This window comes from Micromys minutus (genome assembly GCF_963924665.1).
Source record: "Micromys minutus genome assembly, chromosome: 1".
NCBI lineage: Eukaryota > Metazoa > Chordata > Mammalia > Rodentia > Muridae > Micromys > Micromys minutus.
Window position 1 is genome coordinate 119,124,401 of NC_137969.1, and position 19,409 is coordinate 119,143,809.

Here is a 19,409-nt window from a genome sequence, read left to right on the forward strand (position 1 = left end):
TGTAGGAGGTGCCTATGGAAAACAGTTAGATCATTGGGGATATGCCAGTAAAGGTATGTGGGCACCCTGGCACCCTTTCCTCTCTTTCTTTGGTTCCATGCCTCTGTCAGATGAATCAGGCTCCTCCCCATGTATTCTCTTCCAAGATAATTAGGCTTTGCACAGGGCAGAAAGCAACAGAGCTAGCTAATCTTGAGTTCAAACCTCTGAAACCATCAGCCAAATGGACCTTTTTCTACCTTTAAGTTATCTCAGATGTTTGCTTATATACCATTACATAGTAACTCCTCGTTTTCTTCTCTTCTAACCTCTTGGTGTTATGGTTTTATCTCTGTAATAGATAGCCTTATAAAAAAATCAAACTTAGGAGAGAAAGGGCTTCTTTCAGTTCACAATCCTGTTACAGTATATGACAGCAGAGAAGTCAAGGCAAGGGGAAATTAGAACAGCTAGTCACATTACATCAGAGTCAAGAACAGAGAGATGCATGCTTACACTGACTGCATATCTAGTTAATTTTTAGTCTTCTAAACTCTCTGTCCAAAGCCAGGGAACAGTACTGTCCACATTCAGGCTGGGCTTATGCACATTAATTTAGGCCAATCAAGAAGTCTTCCACAGACATGTCCACAGGCCACTCTGATCTAGACAGTCCCTCATTGGGAATGTTTACTCAAGTGATTGTATCAAGTTGGTAGTTGAAAACCAACTGAAAGACACCTCTGAACAGGTCTGTGGGAACATTTCCAGAAAGAACTAACTGAGGGGAGAAGACTCTCCCCAGAGCAGGTGGTACTTCCCACAGCACCCCAGAAGGAAAGAGGTCCAAGGGAGAGGCAGTGCTGCTTACTTGACCGTGCTTATCCCTTTATTGTTGCTGCTGCCATCACCTCCCCTGACATCCAGAGAATCTCCAGGGATCCCTGATACCTTCATTGTCATATTGGGACTGTTGAGGTGACTATCCTCATGGACTGAACAGCTACTTGGTCCTCAGTGCTTTCAGTGTGTTAACAACAATCATTGGACCACTTAGACCCTATTGTGTAAACCAATTAACTAAATCCCATTATAACTATATAGGTTTTGTTTCTCTGTAAAACCCTGCCTAATTAATGGCCCTCTTTGGTCCTCTTTCCAATAGCCACACGGAATAAATCTCTTTTCTCTCCTTTACACTATCGTTTATCTCTTTAATTGATCTGTTGGGGATGGATGGTTGAGCCTAACTTGTTAGGGCTCCCAGGCTTAGACATTGACCTAGAGAACTCCAGTAACAGGAGCTGAGCACAGGACGGACTCAGTTTGTGCCTGTTGTCCCACCCCTCCTCCGATTTCCTGATCTAAGAAACCTGCAGATAGCTTTTTGATTTTTTTTTTTTTTTTTTTTTTTTTGGAAAAAGCATTTTGCTTTTTCCAAGAGGGTGAATACCCTCCTTTAGTTTTGTTTGTGTTATATAAAAATATCCTAAGTTTGAGTGGAGGACTCAAATAACCAATGAAACATTGGAATGACAACAGAAAACAAGGCTTCAGGACTCTGCCAGTACAGACTAGATAAACTGGACAAAGACAGTGTCTGTGTGTGCATTTTGCTGTACCAGCAGATCACATGTGATTTTCTTAATTTCCTTACTTGCTGGGCCAAGAACTTAGTCTAAGCTACACCCTGTGGCTAACAGACTGGTCACCTTAGATTAAGTTCTCACTTGATCTTTTCTTCCATTGTACCCCAACCCTATGCACCCCTGCCCAGCCTGGGACCCACAGGGTGCAACCGAGGATCTTTCTCTCAGCACTTCATGCTCCAAACCCTCAGCCAGGTCCTGAGCAAAATTCTTCTGTGCCCTAGCCCATAAAGTCCCAGGCCTACCTCAGCCCCTGTCCTGTCCCTATTCCCTCATCCAGCCTCTACCCCTAACCTATGCCCTCTTCTCAGAATCCCTGTCCTCTGGGATCTCAGCTCTCCTAAGTATGTGACATCACCTCCATCTTATGGACTTCAGCCTGGCAATGTCCCAGACTCAAGCATAGACCCCTGTGTCTCAGTCTCATTCCAGTGGCCATAATGTTGTATGAGAGTTTCTCCCTTGGATGCAGTGAGTGAGTTTTGAGGCTCTGGCTGCTGCAATTGGGGAGTCCTGTCTGGCATTCTAGGAGTGGACAGAAATAAGGAACCTGAAGTTTTCGTCAGTTTCTGGCACCCTTGGGTAGTTCAGTTCTAGGCTAGGGTGTCTTTCGGTTATGGAAAGGAAAGGCTTCTCTGTATCACCCATGTGCCATATTCCTTCGGTAATCTGGAGTCATGACTGTCCTTGTCCTATCTCTTTTCAGAGCAGATAGATTCCTCTTATTGATTAATCGTGATTTGTCTTTGACTCACACCAGTAATTTTCTCTGTCTAGAGACATGGCACTGCAACCATGAGCACCTCCCTGCACCTTTCTGCATTATTGTCCACAGAGGTCACAAGTTCACTCCAGTGCCAACAGATCCTCTAGCACTTGGTTATTCCTGCTCTCGGCCAGACCACACCAGCTCCACCTGGATTTCTGCCCTATTCTCAACTCTGGTGCTTTCAGGCCTTAACATAGAGACTCTTAACATTTGATGCCACTTCCCTATCATTCATGCCTCCAGTAAAATCTACATACACCTCTGCCTTCTCACTGTTCTTCAAGAAACCAAACCACACCCCCATCTCAGTCATTCTCTATTTGAAGGCCACTGCTCTCAACATTGGCCACCTACTTCCGTTCAACAGGGATTCTTTATGGCCCCAAACCACCCTGTCCCTTTTTTAGAACTAGACCCTTCTCATTGTTCTTAATAACCCATTCCTCAGCCTTCCAGACCCCCCTAACCTCTCCTAGTCAACTGCTGGCTCTTTCATCTCTATTCACCTTTCTGTACTGGCATTCCCGGGAATTCTCCTCCTTTCTGGGAAACCTCATCAGGGCCTATGACTTTAAACTGTATCTATTTGACAACACATTGACACTTGGTTCCTAGACCTCTTTATCTAGTTCCTTGACTTCCCATGGAACTTCAGTCTTTCCATGTTAAAATTGAAATTGATTCTGGACCTGGTGTCACAGGCTTGTTATCTTAGCTATATGGGAAGCTAAAGAGGTTTGAGTCTATTCTGGGTTACAGACAAAATTTAAGGCCTGCCTGGGTACTCACTGAGATAATATCTCAAAATAAGAAGTAAAAACAGGGTAGAGTTGCTTGCCTAACATTCAGAAGAGCATGGTTCAGTCTCCAGCTGCTGTAGTAAATATTAAAAAATAAAAAAAAAATGGTTTATTTCTTTATCGGCCCCGAGGTCTCATTCCTCAGACCCGACCCTGATATGGAGCCTCGCGCACCTCTGGCACCCTGTCCGAGCTGCCACCACAGCCCAACTTGTCTGTGCAACTCCCTTCCCTGGCAATTTTTTACCACCTGTACTCTGCCTCTGTCCTGGGGTGTTTCTTTACCCCGAAATCCCACAAACACAACTCTACAACCCAATAGCTTTTTATTCAGGTTTATATATTTAACTCTCAATCCACAAACCCGCTACACAACAAGATTGCATCAAATAGACAAAGATACAAACTGACCTTCTATATGTGATACTAGACCTGTAAAATCCTTAATGCTCATAGCTATTTAATGCCAATCAATGCCACCTGGGTCCAGCTAGTCCTTGGCAACCTCCATGTTGCCACCACCTTCACCCTCCCTTCTCTGACCTCTCAGACTTCTCCTCTCTCCCTTGCCCCATCCAGTCACTGGCTTTCCTTTTTTTACTAATCAATATGGGAAAGTCCAGATGAAGTCATGTCTCCAGTACATGACTAGGCAGCCCTTCTTGGGGAAGTGGAATTAACATTAAAATACAAACAGCTTCAGAACAATCTACACCCAGCCCTAAAATAGATAGATAGATAGATAGATAGATAGATAGATAGATAGGTAGGTAGATAAATGAATGGATGATGGATGGATAGATGGATAGACAGACGATAGACAGACAGGTAGATAGATAGATGAATAGATGATGGATGGATAGATGGATAGATAGACGATAGACAGGTAGATAGATAGATGAATGGATGATGGATGGATAGATGGACAGATAGATGATAGACAGACAGGAAGACAGACAGACAGACAGACAGACAGACAGATAGATAGATGAATGGGTGATGGATGGAGGGATGGACAGATAGACGATAGACAGATAGACAGACAGACAGACAGACAGACAGACAGATAGATAGATAGATAGAAGATAGATGACTGCTGAGATGGCTTAGCTGGCTAAAGCATTTGCCTTGTGAAGACGTTGCTCACTGGTAGAGTAGTAGAGTACTTGCCTAGCATTCAGGAGACCCTGGTTTAGTCCCCAGTATTGAAACAAACAAAAACAAGCAAATACTGCTAAGATGACTTAGATGGCTAAAGCCTTGCAATCTTAACAACCCATAAGCCTACCTAAAGCTGGAAAAGGGAGAACCAGCTTCACAAAGTTATCCTCTTAACTCTATGAATGCATGGTGGTATGAGCCCATCCCTCTTAATAAATACAATGTATAAGGATTTAGTCACTTTTCTGTTTTCTCACCCTACTTGTCACATCCATTTACCTGCTGAACCAAGTCAGGCACCTGGGAGTCATGCTGGAGTCCTCCTTCTGTGCTCACCTAGTCTACAAGCCCCATGGCTGTCTTGGCTACTTTTATTCCCAGAATGACATCATTGCCCATACCCCTTCTCATTCCAACCATTCTTCAGCTCTACTGTGAAGCAAGCTAGCCTAACCTAATTCTGATATTAAGTGCTCTGGTTTGTATCTTTTTTCGTTTATTCTCTTCTTTCTTTTGCCCCCTCTCTATCCTCATCAATAGGGTCACTCACCCTTGTGAAGTGGAAACTTCTGGTTGTATTATGTGATGCAGACTCAGGTAATGTTTTGCTGAGGCAAGACCTGTGCGAGGACACGTGATAGTTGGAGAGAGTATAAATAGGCTTAACAGATAGTGACAGGGTGCTTGCATAGCTAGCTGTGCAATGAATGTTTTGTTGCTCTTGTGTCTTTGCTGATCTCACTTTGTTGAGAGAGGTACTCCATTCTAGTTGGGCCTGGTTGCCCCACTGACTTGTGCCAATTCGGCTAAGGCCTGGTGGTTTCTGTTGGATCATGCTGTCACTGATACTTTTGAACTGTACTGTTAGTATCCCGACAACGGATTGGAACTGCTCCAAAGAACTACTTCTAAACATGTCCAAATCCCCTTGTCCTATTTACTGGCTTTTCTCCCCTACCTTTGGACGATGGGCTAGAAGGGGGTATTGAAGCATTTGAGAACACTTACTAAAGTAGGTTTTGAAAAAATCTTAGCCTACTGCCTTGGTTCTCTTGGAACTAACTATGTAGATTAGGTTGTCCTTGAACTCATAGAGATCTGCCTACTTCTGTCCCCTGAGTGATGGGATTAAAGGCTTTTACTAGTATGTCCACCTCCCTAGCTTGCTTTTTCTTGATGTGGTGAACTTCATGATCAAAAGCAGCTGGACTGTTTTCTCCTATGTGCCTTTTACTCAGCTCATCCTCATTCTGCAGTTCTCAGTTCTAGTGTTAAGGAGTCTGACACCACTTTTAGTTCATATTCTCAAAGGCAAACTTATTTTTAGGCTTCTACTTGTTCTTACCCCTATATTCAGCACAGGTACTGCATGTACTGGAACATATTTTATCTGCTTGCACATCTGTGCTGAGACCAGAAACTATATCCTCTTCATTTCTGTCTCCAAGTGGCTCATGGACTGTTCAGCAAGTAGGAAAAGTCTGTGGAACAAATAAAACAATTATACCACATCTGGCATGCCATTGACATAATTTTTCCAATACCAGACAACAATATAATATAGTTATTACAGCCAATGGTCAGATATCAAACTATCAAAAGAACAAGATTGTAATTGTTCTAAAGGACTTTGTCTATGCAGTTACATAGCTTGCAGGCTGGAAAGTACCCCTGTCTTTGTGAAGGTCTTACATTGTTTTTAGACTTACTGATGGCCCTCGGAAACAGGAGGGGGCATGTGCATTTGGAGGGAAAGTCTGAGGAATGCTGCAATGATAACTACATAGTAGAATCCTGTTCTACACAATCCTTGAGCTCAGCAAGCAGATGCCTTCCTCATAAGAAGCTGGAGTGCTGTGCTTTGAGTGTCCCCAGAAAAACTCACACTGAAGCCAATCCCTCATGTGAGGTCTTAGGAGGTGGGGGGGGGGGTCTTTGTGGAAATATTAGGTCATGAGACCTTTGTTCATGATAATGTACAAAAGGATTAATTGGTCAGTATATCTTTTCCACCCCTTCCTTTTACTTTTTTGTTTAAGATACAGTTTCTCTGTGTAGCCTTGTCTGTCCTGCAACTGTGTAGACCAGGATGACCTTGATCTTACAGAGATTCCCTGCCTCTGCCTCCTGAGTGTTGGGATTAAAGGTGTATGCTACCATTGCTCGGCTGGCACTGGGATGTCTTAAATGAGTCTGTTATAAAACCTAGTTGTTCTTGCATTTTGAATTTATCTCTTTTACAGAGTTGAGCCCTGTACTTCCTCAGGTCTCTGTAGAGTCTCCCCCAACAAAAAGACCTTCACTAATATAGTCTCTTATTCTTGGACCTCCTAGCTTCTAAAATGACAAGCTAGATAAAACTCTGTTCTTTATAAAAATATATTGTCTGTAGTACTGATCATAGTAACAAAAACAACAACTACTACTACTACTCCTAAGACAAGTAGGCACTCAGAAGGGTTGCTGGTGGCTAGCTCAAGCTTTCAGGTACTGAGGTAATACACAATATCTGAAAATCAAAGGTTGGTGACCAGCCTTGTAACTATCTTTGATTGTTGTGGGGGCGAGAAGCTTCTGGCTTCTTGCAATTTATCTTTCTACTCTTTGCTATTATTGGTTATTTTATTTATTACATTTTAAATCTTGTCCTTCTTTCTGGTTTACCTTTTCCCTTATGCTGAGGTATCAAGCCTCCACAGGGTCAAGGGCCTCTCCTCCCACTGATGCCAGATAAGTCCATTCTCTGCTACATATGTATCTGGAGCCATGGTTCACTCCATGTGTATTCTTTGGTTGGTGGTTTAGTCCCTGGGAGCTCTGAGTAGTCAGATTAGTTGATATTGTTGTTCTTCCTATAGAGTTGCAATCCATTTCAGCTCAAGAATCTCAATTACGTTGGTTCTTTTCTCTTTGCTGGACTCAGGCCTCTCACTGACCAGACAAGAGGATTAGAGTGAAAATGCATCTTAATATTGATTCTGTTGGAAATCTGCCCAATAGGGTAAGCTAATGCCCAGGAATCATTAGGCTGTGCAATAGCAGCAGGAAATACAGCAAAAAGAAGCAGTCCTAGCTTGAAGTCTCTGAGGAACCTGCATTTCAGAGCATATCCATGACAGCTTTGTAAAGCAGTGGGCCTTTCTAGAAAACTCACTTGCTTGTCATACCCTTTCCTAGATGGCTTCTGATGCAGGGGAGTGTTCTCTCTTCATTAAAAAAAATGACAACATTTTAGCTACTTTACCAAGGAGGTCTAATAAATTACATATATATCTCATACCACTTTCACTTTCATTCTAGAAGACCCAAGGTAGATTTAAAAAGATTTACCCTATTATGTGAAATTCAAATGTATCTTTATGATGATTAGCTTTAATTGTCAAGTTGACACAAGCTAGAATCACCTGGAAAAAATGTCTCCATGATGGATTGTCTACATTGGGTTGGCCTGTGGGCATGTCTGTGGGGACTGTCTCAGTTAAGTTAGTTGATGTAAGAATATTCACCCACTTTGGATGGCACAGTTTCCTAGACAAGAATTCCTGAACTGTGGATATAACTAGCTGTTTGAAGTTCCTGCTTTGACTTCCTCACCATGATAGACTGTATTCTGAAGTTGTAAGTTGAAATAAACTCCCTTTCTCTTAAATTGTTTTCTGTTGGGGCATTTTATAACAAAAACAAAACTAGAATAATATTCAAGAAGAATATCTTCTAGGTCTCTAAGACTATGTTGGCTATAATGCAAGCCCCAAATTTAGCCCCCGTCTTCCAGATCCCCTCAGTGTTAGGGTGGCAGGGGTTGCAGAGAATTGGTGTTTCTAGGTACCTCCAAACAAACCAAAACATGCAAATCTAGTTGGAGACCAATAAACAAAAACAGGGCACATATATGACCTCCAAATTAATGGTTTGGCAAAAAAAAAAAAAAAAAAAAAAAAAAAAAAAAAGGAAAGGGAAAGGCAAGCTAAGCAGCAGGATATATGTGGGTTTGATTTAGATGGTTTTTGAATTTTTATGGCCAGGTATTCTTTTAGTAGTTTACAGAGTATCAAGACTCTCTTATTTAAGTTCTAAACACAAGAGTATATAATTTCAACAGTAAAAATAGTTGAGACTCAGGTCATGACATCCATCTTTGAGGTTGCTGGCACAGTGGCACCTGCAAGCTTCACGGCCCCGCCTCTTCTGGGCACCTGTCTCCCAGGTTCTTGGTTACTGCACTGGGAAGTGCAAGTACACCCCGAGCCATCAAAGGGATAGACACAAAGTAATAAAAAGAAAGAAAACCGCACACTATGATGCTCTCAAGAAAATCATCTTTTCGGGTTTTGCTTTTTCTTGTTTATCAATTTCCGTATTTTCTAGTACTTTGCTAGCTGTTTACAATTGCCACTATTCAAAAGGCAAATGACATACTAAACTTGTCTCTAGTGATCTTAAACACAATCCTTCCAGCTCTTTCTAGCTCTGGCTGGCTGTCTTGCTACAGTTCTTCAAGTTTCTTCTCGAGTGCTTCATGTGTCTTGTCATTTCTCCCCGTGCCGACCCACTCAGTTATCTGCTAGCTTTTTAAAGGTGCTAGGGGTAGAATCCAGCATGAATTAAACACTCTCCACCATCCAGACCAAATCTTTAACCCTCTTTTTCATTTGTGTTTTTGTTTTTAGTATATTTTTAGATTTATTTTTTTGAGAATGTCATAGGTGCATACAATGTATTTTGTTCATACCCTTTCCAACTCCTGCTGGATATGCCCCATTTCTCTCTCAACTTCATTCTCCCCACCCCCAATAATCCACTGAGTTCAGCTAGTGCTATCCACTTATACTGGATATTAGGTTGTCCTTTACCTCATAGGCACCCCACCTCCCCTAGAAGACATCAACAGCCAGCGGTTCCCTCAACTCTTCTTCAATCCATGCTGAAGTGTTGAGTGGCTCCCAATCTCATAGGGGTCACCTACAGGCAGTCAGGGACTATGCGTTCATAGATGCAATGGCCCTTTTCTGTTTAGAAGACATGGTATCGTATCAGTCCTCTGGAACTTCTGGCTCTTCTATTCTTTCTGTCCCCAGAGAGCAGATTAATAATATTCTTGGTACTTGAGTTTACCTGGCAGTTTACCTGGCACCCTCATGAATCCCCCTTCAGCAATGACCCAAGACTTCATGGCCAGGTGATTGTACACCTTCACCCTCTCCAGCACAGGGGAACTCTCTCTTCATTTGTATCTTGACACAGATTACATAGTGATACTGGAGTAGATCAAATGAGCTTTGTTTGGTATCTAAAACATAGATTATCAAACAAAAAGGCAGTGCTAGGTGAAAGGAAAAGTCACGGGGCACCAATGTTGTTAGAAGATGATGATCAAAGTCACAGAACCAATGTTAGAAGGATGAAGAGAGTGGGCAGCATATGATCCATAGAGGTGCGGTGAGGCCAAGGGGCAAGGGAGATACCTCTGGAGGGCCTATGTTGGGAATCCCTTCCCCATGAGGGACCAGCCACACGATGGTACAGTACAGAATAGAGTTTATTCAAGTCATGGGAGAGTGAAGAGGGTAGTAGAGGCAGAGAGAGAGAGAGAGAGAGAGAGAGAGAGAGAGAGAGAGAGAGAGAGAGAGAGAGAGAGAGAACAGGCTGGCCATGAGCATGTGGAGGGAGGGGGAGGAAGGGTAAGAGGAGGGGTAAAGGGGGAGAGCAAGGATGCAAAAGGCCAAGAGGCCTAGAGAGGCAAGAGAGAAGAGGGGTCAAGCAGCCCCTTTTATAGTGTCAGGTCATTGGGACTTAGAATATCTGGCTACTGCCAGTAATTGAGGGGTGGGGTATACCTGGCTGTTACTAGGTAACTGAAGGGTGGGGTTTACAGAATTCCAACATTCCCCCATTTTGGTTTAATTAAAAAAGAAAAATTAGAGTGCCATTTTGTGGCCTTTTTGAGTCATCACCTAGTGGATACTGAGTCCAAACATTATTGCAGAGGTATATCAATTTAGATGTCTTTAGCTGAGGTGTTAGTTTTAGAGATTTAAAATTTTCCAGGAGACCTTCCAGTGGGGAGCCTGGTGATTTGAGACATTATGTTGCCCATTGGGAAGAAGGAACAGGGAGGGGCTACCAAGCTATCTCAAACCAGTGCCCCAGTGGATAAAACCTGGTAGAAAAAGTTCTGCCTATGCGAAGAAGTCTCGAGTTGTCACTAGAACTTCTGGTGGCTTTGCCAGATCCTGGATCTGACAGAGAGTGTCCTTGCCAGGCCTGGTCTTTGGCTGAGTGAACCAGCTGCTAGAACCCTGAGGGAAGGGATAAACTGAAGGGCACTCCCAAAGGGACCTTCTCAATGGTCAACGTCTGTCTCAAAACTGTGGCTATAGAGAATAAACCCTCTTTGCCTTGCCGACAAAGGTTAGCCAGACTTTTTTGGGATTTTCTCTGCCAACTGGAGGGCTAATGCCTATGAATCTGCAGGTGTTTGTACGGGGGGAAGGGTTTGAGGGGGGGACCTTAGCTACGATCTGGTATCAGGAAAAGTGAAACCGTGTGGCATGTGGTTTGTCTATCCCAGTGGCTCACACGGCAGGATCCATAGTCATGAAAAGAAAGAAAAATACTTAGATGTACATTTGAAATCCACATTTGAAATCTAGAGGAATCTCTGTTTCATATTGGCAGAAGCCCTACCACTCCCAATCCCCAGGGGAGTACAGAATGACTGAGCACAGAATGTTACTCTTTTTAGGAAAGAGGAAATTAGAGTTAGATATAGAATTTTAGAATATCCAAATTCATCCTGTACACACACAGTATATTTAACAAAGGACATGCTAGAAAAATAAACTGTAGTAAAAAACTGGAGTGGAGGGGCTGAAGAGATGCCTCAAAAACTAAGAGCAGGTACAGAGTCCAGGTTCCAGCTCACAACTTCTGTGACTCCAGCTCCAGGGGACCCGGTGCTCTTTCCTTCTCTCCCAAGAGACTGAGTTCTCTTGGAGAGAGAATATGAGTATATAAACCCATATTCAGATAAAGCATATGCTCTTAAATTTAACTAAAAACTTAAAAACAAGCACGAAAAACAAAACCCTGGAGCAGAACTAATGAAGGCTGGGATGAAGAGGGATAGGAAGATATTCTGAGAATTCCTTTGTTTCACTATTTCAAAGGTCAAGTTTTACAGCTGTGGTAGCCCTTGGTTTTTACTGATATGTAGAAGGGTCAGGGGTGCTGGCTAACATTCTATAAACCCTCCACAGGAACCATGAAACATAAAAGTCAACAGGCCATTGTAGGGAATCCTAGGTTTAGGATAAGGGTGAAGGAGACAGCAAAGAATCTGATGTTTTCAGACTTGTCCTGTCCTTAAAGGTTTAAATCTGACCACTATTCTCTCCACCAAGTTGTCTTGCTTCCTAGAAGGAATGCAAGAAGGCAGACAGGGTTTTAAAATCTCATTTATATAAAATATCAGCACCTCAGAGTCTGACTTTTCCAATATGGAGTAGTGGAGTCTTGGGACACAGGCACTGACCACCTGCCTTAATTTTTCAGTATCTGCTGAATAAGATCTCTACTTAAAGCCACCGTTGTTAAAAGTCTTCTTCCCTCCCTTTTAACATAAGTTCTGTACCTTCTGGTGTAGTCAAGTGGAAGTAGCCAAAGCATCTGAAAAGTACCAGAAAGATCAGCTGTCCAAACTGCCACAAGGTGGCCAAGAGCCAGAGAATAGGCTAGATTGTAAAGCAGCTGGTACTCACTGGGCTTTTACTCTCCCCCCTTTCCTACTCAGGAGCGGCCGCACCCTGGCCTTTAGACTCCGCCTGACTCCCCGCCCCATAAGTATATGAGGCCTCTGGCGCAGCGATTTCCTCCTCATCTCTTTTCTGCTCCCTACCAGTCCGGAAATCAAGATTCGAGAGTCTAGGGTATGTTCTGATGTAGGCTAACTGTGGTGCGGGGAACTAGGGACGCGGGCGGGTATGGCGATCAGCGAGAGCCCCGTGGGTCCGGCTCGGGTTCCCTCTGCTGCTCAGAGGCAGAGAGGCCTCAGCAGGCTGTGACGCAGCCAAGTGAGTCGCCTCTTGGTCCTGACCATCTGGTGGCATATCCGCCCTCCCAGATCCACCAGTGTCCTTGGAGGAGGCGGCTGGTGAGGGATGGGGGCATCGCGGAGCCTGCCAGGCTGCTGTGCAGGAGCCTGGGGCTACAGGTGACCAGTGTGTTCTCCAGGTCCTCAATCCGAGTGATCCCGGAGACCCTAGAAATGCAGGCTGGTGACACACTTCTATGGGCATTGGGAGGTGGGGGGCAGAGAGATTGAGGGCTTGAGGCGCAGGCCCCTGCTGCTGCTTTTCTTTCCTGTGTGTCTGAATCACCCAAGGGTGTGGTCCAGGTTGTGATAGGAAGTTGCAACAAATTCTCAGCACCTGAGAGGCCTGCAAACATAGTGAGATACTTGTGAGAAACAATTCCAGATATTTGGATTTTTCTTTTTCCCTGCTAAACTCACAGATTTGATGTCTGTCGGGTTAGGAGGTCATGGGCAAAGTTTTGACAGGGTTTCTGTGCCAGATGAAATTGGAATGTGAACTTGTTTTTTCCTCCCTCCTCGTTTTTTGATGGAGCAACAGCCTTGTTCTGCTGAGCAAGTTCTTTCCTACTGAGCCACATGCCTGGTCTTCCTCCTTTCCTCCCCTTAGGTCTTTTCTCCACTTTAGGATCAGAAGCATGGACAACCAGCATTCATGTGGTGTCAGGGACACTGAGTGTGAGGAAAGATGGGTGAGGTTTGGCATTTGTTCTTTTGACTGCCTGGGAGGCAATTGCTTGAGATAGGATTCTTCCAGAAGCTGCTCATTTCTTTCCTCAAGTGGTTTAGAACTTGGGTGTGGGATCTGCTGTACCTCGGTAAATGGATGTGATCAGGGACTGTAGCGCTGGGGCACATGGGATGATTGCTGTTATCAGTATCCATGAGGTGTGTCCTAGTGCTTCATGGCTGCCCCGAGTAATTGCATCGGATATGACGTGTCATCACACAGAGAGGGTGTGTTCGGGGCACTCTTGTCATCATATACCAAGTTTATTTGGCTCCCTATACCTGTCTCCTCATACTGTTAGTCACCATGAAGCAGAAATCAAAATCTGATAGAAAACGTTGTAGAACTGAGATATATTGCTGTAGACCTGTAATCCCAGCACCCAGGAGGCTGTCAGGGAAATGAGAGTTTGAGGCCAGACTGGGCTTATGGGCATATATAGACTTTCCCTTTTCTTGTTTTCTAAACAGTATGGTAGTGGGATCATTTATCTAACTCTTACATTGTAAACACTGGGTGTTTACTCATCTCTAAACCATTTAAAGTACACAGGAGCATTAACATTAGTTAGGTCAAATATCAAGTTATTTTACGGGAGTAAATTGAGCACTTGAGGATTTTGACATCTTCAGATATCAACTGATATTTTCCTTTAGATACCCAGGAATGACTGGGTACTTAAAGTTCTATTAGTCTGTTCCCAGCCCAAAGTACGTTTAAATTAGTTTAGTGAGTTGCAACGAACACTGGCCAATAGCAGTAGGTTGAATCTGAGTAGTCAACAGTTGTGTCTCCCACCATCCTCCTAATCTGTCAAAAAGAGCCTTTAAGCGTGTGTTATAGGGTGACGTGGAATACCAGCCCTCTGTTTCCAAGTTTCCAGCCCATGTCCCTCTGGACATGGGATTAAGTCACATAGTCTTTTCAGACCTTTCAGCTATATATGCTGGGCCATAAAACACAGACAGCTAGCTGAGCACAGCATTCATTTCCGCTGAACTCTGGAGCCATGAGGAGCTATGAGTCAAAGCTAACCTTACCTGAAGTTTGTCAAGGCATTTTATCCCAGCAACAGACATCAAGGAAGTTCTGGATGAGGTCAGTCCAATAGTTTTAGCATCTGTCAAATAGATAATGCAGAAAGAGAGAGGACAGAGTCAGTTTATGAGAAATGAGTAGCACCTTCAAAACTGTTTACATAGTGAAAAGGAAATTTCCTTGAATGTCTATTTTAAAAGGGTTCTCCAAGAGTCCAGCAAAAGAAATGAGTAGGGCTCAGAGAGGGTCACAAGATTGTTTCTGAATATCAGAAATAACAAGAACTCATAAGCTTTCAGAGTTAGGGTTGTGGAGGGATAGTAAATAGATCTGGAGTTAGTATGTATGTCATCAGACATTCCAACAGCAAAACTGGTAGCTGGGAAGCCGTGGAGCTATGCAGCGTCACATGTAATTGTTTGTACACCCTGCCAAGCTCAGTGGCACAGAGCAATAGTACATATTCAGATGTTAGAAACCATAATAACTATATTCTTTCTTAGAATGTGGTTGGAGAGCATGCTGCATCAAAATAAGGGAACAAATAACAAAAGAATATGTTTGGGCCCAGAACAGATGATGTAGGCAAAGAGGTATGATGTATAGTATTCACAGAACAAGGGTCCAGGAGTCCTGTCACTAATATGGCCAGTAAACACTGGCTGTATGAAATATCAATATAGTGGAAGAGAAGAGTAGTATGAATGAGTGCAGAGATGAATGCCTCCAAGTGCCAGTGGGTCTCAGCAGAGTCAAGTACATGAGAACTTGCAGGGATGATTTAATTTAAAGCATGGCCTATGAGAAACTTAAAAGAAGCATCTGTCCCATCTTGTCAACTGGTGTGTTCAACCATAGCAACTCTATTTTCTGTTGTTGTGTGTATGTGTGTGCATGCATTCACACATGCTTATATTGTAGAGGTGTAGATATATATATATATGTGTTAACTCACATATGGAAAACAGAGACCAACTTCAGATGTGGTTCTATGCTCTTCACTTTGTTGAGATAGGCTTTCATAGCTTGCCACCTCATCTGCTAGGCTTCTGGCCCATGAGCTTCTAGATACTCTTCTGACTCCGAGTCCCATCTCACAGGATTGGAATTGTAGATATGTGCCACCTTGTCTGGCCTTACATGTGTGCTCAGGCTCAAACTCAGGTCCTTACAGTTGCATGGCAGATGCTCTATCCACTGAACCATTTCCCCAGCCCAAATCAACACCAGTATTTAGTCTATTCTCCAAGCAACACAGTTAATACTTCACAAATCTCTAGCTGAAAGAAACCTAGAGGGGTCCACATTGCGCTCTTGGTCTGGAAGAGGTAAGCATATTACCCTCTTGTTCCTGTAAATTCAGAATGTGTGAAACCAACAGATCAGGGCAAAGTAACCAGTATAAAGGGATTCCTGATAGCCATATGAGGACAATTCTGTGCACCAGGAAGAGAAAAAGCCAGTTAATTGGAAATATTTATAAAAAGGCTTCAGTCCATTCAAGTGAGGGAAATAAGATGACTTAAAAGTCACGAAAGAATTTGGCAGTGTTGTAGTCCTCCTAGAAATGTTCCTGTCGTTTGTTCTGTCAGTTCCTAACCAGCTCAGGGAAATCTTAGAACTGTTGTACTGTCTGACTGAGAAAGGAATTTGACAGCCACTAGTGGATGAAGTGAGCACTAACAGGCCCTCCTCCCATAATTGCTGGCTTCTAGCCTGCATGGCTGCATTAGTGGCTCTCCTGGTTGTTGTAGCCTCAGGTGCCTCTTGTCCTCTGAGCCAGTTCCTTCTGGTTCCCCATGTATTGATTTCTGCACAAGGCTGCGTCAGCCCAGTAGGGCTGTATCACTTCCTGCGAATGACTGTTCCTTACCAGGCTGTTTTTTCCCTTTTTGTTCACTGAGTCAAAACATCACGGTGTAAGTGAAAGTGAAGATGTGTCCTGCACATCAGCCTGCTTTTATGAGATATTAATTCCTCATTCCAGGCTCGCCATCATGGATCCTCTACAGGAAGCAAATGGCACCTTTGCCTTAAACCTTTTGAAAATACTGGGTGAAGACAGCTCAAAAAATGTATTTTTGTCGCCCATGAGCATCTCCTCAGCCCTGGCCATGGTCTTCATGGGAGCAAAAGGATCAACTGCAAGCCAGATGATTCAGGTAAATGCACCATTTCAGTCAGAGCAGGTAAACACCACAGATTGTTAGCTGAGCTGGTTCTCTACATTCTCAATCTCAAAATAAGAAAAAATAAATCCATCTTGAGGAGGTGTTTATACTTGTTAAGACTCTTTCACTGCCTCGTTGGTACTCAAAGCATGCATGTGAGCTTGAGTAAAAACAACAAAGGGGTGGTATGAGGATCTCTGTGGTTCTTTCTGTCTTCTCTCTAGCCCTAATGAATCCTGGCCTTTTACAGGTAGGAACACTAAACTGACCATGTCTTAGGACCTTGAAGTTTTATTCTAAATGGGGTCACCCTTGGCTGAGAGACCAGGGACAGATCTATTAGGGCTCTTCTCAGATATAATAATGCTTTAGCTACAGAGGTGTATGAACTGCAGAGGCAAAGTATCCTGGCATCAGACATGGAGACAACCTTGGGACTTTTTCTGGGTTAATTTTTGGCAGTATATTTACAAGTATTATTACAAGATGTAATTGTGTTTGTTTTTTCCTCAGCCTGCCTCCTGCCTGAAGAGACTTATGGCCTACAGGCTTGACTTCAATTTGAACTGTCTCTCTTTTTTAGTTCCAATATTATTACAGATACTGAGAGGCAGTTTTATCTGTTTACTATGGGAGCAGCCAAAGTCATTTGTGTAGCTTTTCAGAAGGCTAGGAATGTCTAAGGAGGTGTATAAAAGGTCTGCCACCTAAGTGTTCACTGATGGCTGGGGTCCTGCTTCTTTTTCAAGCAGCTTTATGTGGTGGCAATTACTCCATGTGACCTCCTGCAGGATGGCTTGGATTTCCTTCCACAATGATGGCTAGAAACAAGAACTCAAAAGTCACAGTTGCCGGGCCTTTTAAAACTCAGGCCTAGAACATGATCACTCTCCTAAATTCTGGTTGTCAGACAGTGCTGGAGCAACTCAGATCCAAAGCCGGGAAGAGGCTGCATGACCTTGGTCAGAAGCCAGCTTCACTGGGATGGATAGCAGGTTTGGTTTGGGAGCCATGCTTGAAGCCCGAGCACCATTAGTGACTGTGAAGAGCTGGGTTTGTGAATGGCCATTTCTGCTCAGACTAGGGCTGACAGGGAACAGTGAGGATCCTAGACAGGGAACTTTCAAGGTACTTTCATCTTTGACTAGGTGGGCTTTGAGTGGCAGCAGGGATCTGTAAAATTCTGAGGATGAGTTTAGTGTTGACTCTTTTCTTATAGTTGGACTTGATGAAGATGTGTTTTTAATCTGTTTTGATTTCAGGCACTGTCTTTGGATAAATGCAGCGGCAATGGAGGTGGAGATGTCCACCAGGGCTTTCAGTCACTTCTCACAGAAGTGAACAAGACTGGCACACAGTACTTGCTCAAAACAGCCAACAGGCTCTTTGGGGAAAAGACTTGTGATCTTTTAGCAGTAAGTGTCATGTAGTATTCAGAGATAGTATGCGGCGGATTCGCCTTACTTCCTTGCCTACTAAGCGATTTTGTGTTAGTTTCCATGCTTTGGAACTGTATATGAGTATATTCCTATTGTACAGAGTGTTTAAATAAGAGCTCTTCTCTAATTCTGATGCTTCCCCAAGCGAGGGGGATGTTTATGTTCCTGCACATGCAAAAATTTAGTCAATAAGAATTTTCCATGTGTAATGAATGCCATTATGTGTATTATTTTTCAATAAGTTTCTTTTATTTCTTGAATATTACAAGACTGCCTCCTTATTATTATTGATATTGTTGGTATGGGAGGTGGACACAGGGTCTCACACATTCAGGCTTCAGTTCTGCCACTGATCACACCCTAAGCACTGTGCAGTATGATTACCCATTATATGAAAATCCTGAGTAAAGATGTATGGTGACATAGTAAACTACTTCTGTGTAGCAGTTATCTTGTCCCCAGTGTGGGCTGTTACCAAGAGAGAGCTATTGAATGTCAGGCAGCTCTGTTACTTGGGTGAGCAATTCACAGAACTACAGCCCGTGCTGGGGTTGAGTGGTGCAGTCGTGCAGGACCTGCTTGTCATGCACAAGTCCTTACAGGGACCTAATCACCAGCCTCATAAGACATATAAAAGTCAAGTCATTTGCTGAAATTGTCTATGAAGTGAGAATGACATTGAGGACCACCTTTATTCTGCCATGTTACAACAGAAACCTCAATACAGCATAAATGAGCTAAAATTCTCATTATGCTAACTGTGTGTTGGGAAATAGTTCTGCACACTGTGTACTTAGACCTGATTTCTGTGCCCAGAGATCTGGTTGTAGTAAGGACGTTTGCATTGTCATGATATTTGGAGCATCTTCTGTCTTAGTGATATGTATAAACTGTTTTCTATCACTTCTGATTGGTTAATAAAAAGCTGATTAGCCAAAAGTTGGGTGGGAGAGGAGGCAAGACTAGCAATCCCAGTGAGAGGTTCTTGTGAGGAAAGAGAATGGACCATGAGAAAATGGTAGAAGATCCATCCTGTGCACAGTTCAGAGATGTCCTAGCTCTTGTGGGCTAATCCTCACTCTGGCAGTGTGGTGACTCAGAGTGACAGCAGATGATACTGCGTCTGAGGGTGCTCCCAGTTACCTCCTTGAGCCTCAGCTATTCTCTGACATCCGTTCATCATGCTCTTTAGTGCTTCTCATCCCAGCCAGCGTCTTCTCCCATTCATACACCGCAGGTCATGCTGGGAAGCTGCAAACAGTAAGGCTGGATGTCATACTCCTTCCACATATCTGTTTTCATTAAATTTTAAGGAATTTCAATTTCACTCAATTTCGATGGTCTTCTTTTGGGCATTGGGAGGGAGGCTGTTGATGTTACTTCCATGGCTATGTAATTATTTGGTTCTGTCTCAGTCTTTTAAAGATTCCTGCCGCAAGTTCTATGAAGCAGAGATGGAGGAGCTGGACTTTAAGGGTGCTACAGAGCAGTCGCGACAGCACATCAACACCTGGGTAGCCAAGAAGACGGAAGGTGAACACAGAGTTGCTCTGTTTTGTTTCCTGAGATTTGACGGCAGCG

At 43.4% G+C, this 19,409-nt stretch overlaps 1 protein-coding gene across 2 annotated transcripts in view; it reads left to right on the top strand.

Moving 5' to 3' along the window:
* Nucleotides 1–19,409, top strand: part of LOC308430566 (serpin B6) — a 75,168-nt gene that overhangs the window by 48,596 nt on the left and 7,163 nt on the right. The window contains exons 1-4 of one of the 2 annotated variants that reach the window (XM_080929746.1): nucleotides 12,148–12,286; nucleotides 16,206–16,380; nucleotides 17,652–17,804; nucleotides 19,244–19,361. In XM_080929746.1, the coding sequence (XP_080785872.1) occupies nucleotides 16,216–16,380; nucleotides 17,652–17,804; nucleotides 19,244–19,361 (436 nt within the window). In that variant the 5' untranslated portion in view covers nucleotides 12,148–12,286; nucleotides 16,206–16,215. Of the gene's footprint in view, nucleotides 1–12,147; nucleotides 12,287–16,205; nucleotides 16,381–17,651; nucleotides 17,805–19,243; nucleotides 19,362–19,409 lie in introns of those variants that run through there. The other variant, XM_080929747.1, reaches the window with a different exon arrangement.